The sequence below is a fragment of the Heloderma suspectum genome, chromosome 3 (genome assembly GCF_057233095.1).
Source record: "Heloderma suspectum isolate Gila_16-S chromosome 3, 16-S_ref, whole genome shotgun sequence".
Lineage (NCBI taxonomy): Eukaryota > Metazoa > Chordata > Lepidosauria > Squamata > Helodermatidae > Heloderma > Heloderma suspectum.
In genome coordinates this window covers 108,110,279-108,117,349 of record NC_139460.1, presented here as the reverse complement: position 1 = coordinate 108,117,349, position 7,071 = coordinate 108,110,279, and the positions used below count along the sequence as shown (strand labels likewise).

The following is a 7,071-nucleotide window of genomic DNA, read 5'->3' as shown; positions in this document are numbered from 1 at the left end:
TGTGAACAAACAGATGTAGGAACAGTAATCAGAAAAGAAAAATATTCACTTCATTTTAAATAGGCATATGGGGTGATGTGATTATTGTTACTGGTGTTCATCCCTGTGTTAGGCTCATGCTTATTTGTACTTATGTTCTTCATATAAGTGTGACATTCTCATTCGAAACCTGGTAACAATTTCACTTAAAAAAAGGCTATCACCCCATTCCAGACACCCATGAATTCAGCAGTGCTCAGGAATTGCCCTCCTTTCCTTTCCCTTTTTTGAACTGGGTGGGGTGGGGTGGGGTGGGCAAAAGTTTTAGTACTGGAGCACAGCCTCCTGTTGTATGTGCAGATCTTTGGGTAGTGGGCAGAACTGTACATACAAGGTGATGCATTTTTCACAAACTTGTTGTTATGAGCAAATTTTCTGTTGATGCTAGATCCAAATGAAAGCCTGGGAGTAAGCTGATATTGAGCTGCACCTCTGATTCATGAATCCAATACAGTTTAGCTTAGATTAATATAGTTCAGTTTATAAGCAGTTTACAAAACGATATAGATATCTACCTCCTTATAGAGAGGAAGCTTTAAAAAAAAATCAAATCCTAGTAGAAATCTGTAGGAAATTTGCAATGTTTATTTTCAGTTGTATTCTTTTTGCAAAAAGTGAGTGTTTGGTCTTTGTTACATCTGATGTAGATACTGTAAAGAAAGCTCTGACATCCCAGGGTATGGCAGGGGCATATGACATAGCCCCCTTGCTGAAGCTAAGCAGGTTTGTATCTGGTCAGTGCTTGGGTGATAGACATCTAGGAATCCTATGTATACCACCTTGAGTTCCAAGATGGAAGAAATGCATTATATAGAACAACTTAAGAGCGTAACCCTATGGACTGCGCCCCACCGCTCGGAAGTCCCTGAAGCTAGCAGGGCAGGTGGCGCAGCAGAGACCATTTTCACCTGCCCACGCTCCAATCTCCTGGCTAGTGAGGGTCCTTTGAAGGGGTGAGGTGAGGGTGGCTTGAGGAGTCTCTCTCGACCTCCCTGACACAATGCCCCCTTTCCGCCTCCTCCGAGGTCGCTTTCCCAACTTCAGAGAAGCGGCTGGCACGGTTCTTGCAAGGCAGAAGGGCCAGATCTCTGATTCCACCTTCCAGGGACAATACGATTGCTCTCTTAGTTAAAGAAGCATGTTGCTATGAACATTTTTTTTAATTAAACAGAAGAAGCATGTAACAGAACAGCATGGGCCACAATTAAACTTCTGGCCATCTTTCCTGCTGCGATATTGCCTCCTTTATTATCCATATAAAAATAATCCCTTCCCAGATATATTCCACTTTTAAGATCATTATTTGTTTTATTTACATTTATATGTCGCTTTACATCTAATAGAATTTCCAGGCAGTGAACAATAAAAAGAGGAATAATAGCAGAAATACAGAATCAAAACTTTATTTAAAACAAATTTCAAAAATAATGCCTCACATGAATGTTTACAATACATAATTCAATACAGCATACAAATGCAGCGCATGCCAGGCTTATTATGACTATTGGGTATTAGTGGAGAGGACACCACTTGCTATGAATGTATCTAGCATGCATTTTCTGCTCACTACCAAGGTATATATTGTCATTATTTATTACAGTGCTGACATGCTAGCAAAATATTGCTAGTGTAGTTGTAAAGTGTCCATCCACAGGAATGCAATAAATGAGAGTTCATACCAAAATAAGATTACTAAAATCGTCAGAGGTGTGATATTTCTTTCAGGGAAACTAGGCATACAAGTAATCCCCAAGGAATCGAAAAGTTAGTCTGAGGAGAGGGTTGAAGGATTAGGGTGGATGGGAGAGGCATACATATTAAGACAGCTGAATGTCTGATGTCTGTTGGGAAGAAACCCAGCCTTCCTACACTATGCTATAGGTCGCTAATGCCCAGATTTTACAATACAGCAGTTGGGATTACTTTAAACATTATTCTGGAAATTATGACCCTTGTGTAAATACTTTAGTGCAAACCGGCTAGAGCCAGGAAAGTTAACAGTATTTTGTCTAAACTGAAGCCAAGCTTCCCTGCATGGCCACAAGTGCTGTTCTGGATCAGATTATTTTTAGTTGGCCATTCATTATGTTTGTCTGGGAAGAAAATAACTCACAAGCAACATGAATGAATTGCAGGCAGGCACCCACTGCTCAATTCTTAGTTGCTCTGGCTACACAATCTTAATTGAACTTACGTGCATCTTTAATGGAAATTAAATTTCTTCCCAAACAAGGACATCTAAAGTGGAGAGAAATGGAAGGGTTGGGAAGAATGGAATTAAGGGATGTATTCAGTTGACAAGAATAAATAAATGAAGCCAAGTGCTTCAATATATAAGCAACTCCACATAACTATTGAGTAAATTTTATAGCTCCCAGTGTTGGATTGTAAATGTGCTCTATGTGTGTGGCTCTTCCCTCTTGATCAGGCAGCATAGCACCAGACAACCGGCAATCGCTCTAATCAGATGTTTAGGGAGGGGGCACAGATTCTCCCTCCCTTCTTCCCACTAAACAGCTGACTGGCCGCCTTCTGATTTTCTAAGAGCTAGGAACAGACACAGGTACAGCTGAATCAGGCTAGTACAGTTACAAAACTTTAAATCACCTTTCAGTAGAGATGGAAAATTCTAAGAATTAATCTCGAGTTCCACATGCTGAAAGGGGAAGTGGGCATGCATGTCTCAAACAGCAGCACCCTCACCCATGCCAAACACACACATATGGCAAACATTTTTGAAAATGAGATGAATTTCAAAACATTTTGTGATATGGTAAAGGAGTGTCTGTTTGTCCTTTTCTTTGCATTCCAACCATTTGCTCCAAATTTAATCTAGTTTAAAAGCATGAGAATGTCTCCTAAAATGTACATAAAATAATAAATGTGAATGTGTGCCAATGCTCCATGTATCAGTCATCATAAAAACATCTGGAGGCTAATTCCATATCTATTGTGTAAGAAAGGTGGGCTGATCAATAGTACTTGGTATTCAGTGTTTTCTGGAAAGATTTTATTACCAACCCAATTTTCTTTTTCCAGACATGTCTGGTATGTCAAAGTTGTAGCGTAGGTGGTTCATTCCTAGCAGCTACAGCCATTTTGCCTGACAAATCGAACCAACACATTTTGATTGGTTCTATTTTCATTCTAATAGTTTCTCTGTTCCCAAGATGCTTAATGTGTCCGTATATCTTTTAGTTATGCTCCATAAATGAGTCTACAGCTAGTCATTCAGTGCTGAACATTTCCAGTTATTTTACAGTCCATGCAGGTGGCTGACAACCTGAGACATCAGTTGCTCAAAATAGACTAAAAATACTTAGTAGTCTAGGTAGCAATTTTTTAAAAATAAATTTTGTTACAGATAGGATCCTTCCTATCATGAAGGTGGAAGACCTGAATGCTCTCAAATAGTATGAAGATTCATATTACCTTGGATATTTGAGATGTTGTGGAACAGTTAGGTTCCCTTGACCCTGAGCAGTTTTCACTTTACAAGTTAGGCCCAGAACTCTGTACCCATATATTTCCCCCCGTGGGGGAAAAAATGGCACGGTGTGTATCAACTTTAGCACAAACAGTGCCAGAGGTGAAATATTTAAGCAGCCTTTCACTCCTGCCACATACCAGTCTTCTGCTCAAGATGGCAGCCTCTACAGGTGGGGTGGGGAATCCTCTTTTGGGCCGGGGCCAGATAACCCCCTGGACCAAACCTGGTGGGACAAACATCGAGGTGGTGGGGCCCTGCTCCAAAGCCTTGCCCTTCCCATGACCATCGGTGCTGCTCTGGCACCTTCCCCCACTTCTCTGCGCCTTCTCTCTGCATGGAGAAAGCGACTTGGCTGGTGCTTGTCAGGTGCTGGCTCCTGCAATTGCTGACCCAGTCAGGTACTTCCTTCCCTTGTTGCTCATGTCCCAAGAAAGTAATCTTCTTCATGAAAGATTTCCCCTTTCAGTTTGTCTGGTCCTTTTACTTTTTGAATTATCACATCATAACATCAGATGCATATAGTTTTATATAAGAACTATAACCTACATGGAGAATGCTGCATTTGCAATGCTGTGTCTGGCCACTTTGGTCCTCAGTGTATTTTATTTGAAGTGAGTGCCTCTGAAGTCAACACAGTAATTTACTGCAAGCAAGTGCTGTCTAGGGCTGTAGCTGAAAACTGTGTACGGAGACAGAAAAGGCTTCAATCTGAAGTCCAGAATTGCTCACAATGTCCTTCCATGGTGTTTCCACTGGATGCTCTGAGTTATGACTTAATGTTCCCACGGCAAATTTATTCAGGAGGTGCTGTTGAAACAAAAATCTAACAGAACAGCTTCATCTTAGTACTTTAGCCAAAGGCACTCTTCTTAAAAGTCACCTCTGATTAGGAACAATGACTTGGCACATTCAATTGTTCAGAACTTGGTTGATTCAGCACACTTTTTTGTTATTATACTACATATTTTAACAGCCCCATAAAATCCAGGTAAGCAATGTACAAAGAACAAAAAGATGACTCTGATCAGAAAACGCTTGGCATCTAGAAGCCAAGTAGAGGCAGGTTTATTGCTTGACAAACTTTTCTATGCTGATAGGTAGATCATGGTTAAGCAAGTTTCATTTGTGGTATTGGTTTCACACAGGAGAACTATTTGTAGGGATTAATGTCCTCTGAACTTATAGGAGCAGGGGATTGAGTTTAAACTACTAAATATGGGCACCCTGGCAAGAAGGTATGAGGCAACAAAATCCTGTCCCATCTCACAAGCTTCTTCTACCTGATGTACTGGCTTTCAACAGGCAGGGAATTTGTACAATAGGGTGATGAGCACTGAAATATGCAGTTCCCCAACCTACTTTCTGAAATGGTACAATTTTAGGAGAAATGTATGATGTGCATTTGTGTGAATGTTTGAGCCAGTTCTAATATATATGGAAAAGGGTGTTTAATCTGTTTAGACTTTTCGAATCCTTTAATGCAAAGATCTGAAAACCCATTTTTGTGACTACTTTTCACACTCTTTCCAAGGTCTCTACACATTTGGTCCAAGAATCAACATGAAATGAGCATGTAGATCTTAAAATCGGTCTCTTAGGCTTTCACCATGTGCATGTGACATGTAATTCAGAGTCTGTTTTAATTTAGTGCTAATTTAAAAAGGTAAAGGTGTCCCCAACCGGTCGTGTCCGACTCTAGGGTGTGGTGCTCATCTCCATTTCTAAGCCGTAGAGTCAGCACTGTCCGAAGACACTTCCGGGTCATGTGGCCTGCATGACTGAACTCCCAGGTGCACGGAATGCTGTTACCTTTCCCGCCGAAGCGGTACCTATTTATCTACTTGCAATTTCTTGCTTTCGAACTGCTAGGTTAGCAGAAGCTGGGACTGAAGACGGGAGCTCACTCCGTCACGCAGCCCCGGTCTGCAATTCAGCATCCTAACCACTAAGCCACCGCGGCCCTAGTGCTAATTTAGTCCATCTTAAAAGTTCTGTCTTTACTGATGGTTAGTATGCCTTGTCTCTTTAAATAAAAACCAGGTGTAATGCTGAGGAAAAGGGGGAAAAATAAGGCAGTTGAGTTGGAAGTTCTGTGACAGTTGTACTCTATTTATTCACTGGAGTGGTTCTGGATAAATAAAAAGGTAGATTTGTTCATATGCCCTGGACTGGAGTATAACATGTACACACATCACTCTGATTGGCCATGCCTTTCCAGTATGTATACACCATGTGAATGCGTAGTGAAAAAATTAAGGGTATCAGAAATGTATTTAAAACTTTATCCAGCTGTTCAGCTGATGTTTATAGTGGCTGATCTCCTTCTACACAGGGATTTCCTGGCTAGAAGTGCCCTTTTTTTTACTGCTTCAGAAGTCTCAAATGAATTGTTAATTTATATTTTGGTCCCTGCTTGTTTCCAGGAAATAATCTTCGACATGAAAGATTCCATTTTAAACTGCAGTGACTAAAGCTGAATTTACTGGTGCTCCTTCTCTTCACTGATGTAGAAGGAGAATTATACTCTGTTTGTTACAAAAAGTATTGACCTCACGTGAAAAATAATATTCCTATGCTTACCTTAAAACAACAGTGTGAAACCCAAACAGAATATATAGTGTGTTCGCGCTAGAGAGGCACTTCTCTCTCTTACATTTAAGAATTCCCCAAAGTATCGTATTTTCTTTTCTTTTTGCATCAGTTATGTTTAATTTCATGTATCTGAGTCTAAGCAGGTCCAGATTACTAGGCAAGGACTCTGTCCACAATAATGCCTTGGGCATTGCCTCTGGGCCAATGTCCTTCCCTAAATGGTGAAACGATGCACACAGTGTTGAGGTAGAGTGAGGGGTGATATCGAGAACGTAAGGGGAGAAGTGGGGCTCCAGAGAAGGTGAAATGGGAAGATTTTTTAAATGGACTTTTTGTATTTTAGATAGTTTATTGCATCAGGCAGCCTGTGCTTGGAAGAAATTCCTGTAGGTAACTTGCCACTGCTTTTGTTAGGTAAGTCATAGTTCCATAAGCACCACTTGGGGCACTGTCATAGAAGAAGTAGCAGATACCCGTGCCTAGGTCTTGCTCCAAGAAGCCATCAGTTGCTCCAAGGGATTTCTGGAAGAAAAAATGAGGAGTGGGCGGGGGGGGGGGAGAGAAAAGTTTAGAAATTGGTATAGGACAAAGCAATCATCAGAAAGTTAAGTACGGCCAAATGACCTAAAGCACTGCCTCACAAAACATGTACCAGCCCTCAGCCAGCGAACGGGCGCTACGTGTATGGTTCGTTCCTGATCCAGATGCTAGGATTTGCACACCTCTAGCCCTATTAGAAAATCTCCCTTCCAGCTCAGCAGCGGATTGGCACCACTGCCACTGTTGGCCTGTGAGGCAGTTTGTTCGTCTGCTGGCAGCTACTGCGTGGTGATGGACGGGGATACTTACTTAAAGAGCAGGAGATGGTGGTGAACTCGTTCGGCACCGTGCAAGCTCACAATGGCTGATGAGCTAGCAGCCCAAACCAGGGGTGACTGACTTCAGCTGGG

The 7,071-nt window shown here is 41.5% G+C and overlaps 1 protein-coding gene across 6 annotated transcripts in view; it reads right to left on the bottom strand.

Moving 5' to 3' along the window:
- Window positions 1-1,428: 1,428 nt before the first annotated feature.
- The window catches only part of PHKA2 (phosphorylase kinase regulatory subunit alpha 2), a 73,122-nt gene continuing 67,479 nt past the window's right edge, over window positions 1,429-7,071 (bottom strand). For 3 of the 6 annotated variants that reach the window (XM_084844070.1, XM_084844067.1, XM_084844069.1), the window contains one exon: window positions 1,429-6,643. In XM_084844070.1, coding sequence (XP_084700196.1) covers window positions 6,470-6,643 — 174 coding nt within the window. In that variant the 3' untranslated portion in view covers window positions 1,429-6,469. The remainder of the gene's footprint in view (window positions 6,644-7,071) is intronic. The other 3 variants (XR_014789174.1, XR_014789173.1, XM_084844072.1) reach the window with 2 other exon arrangements.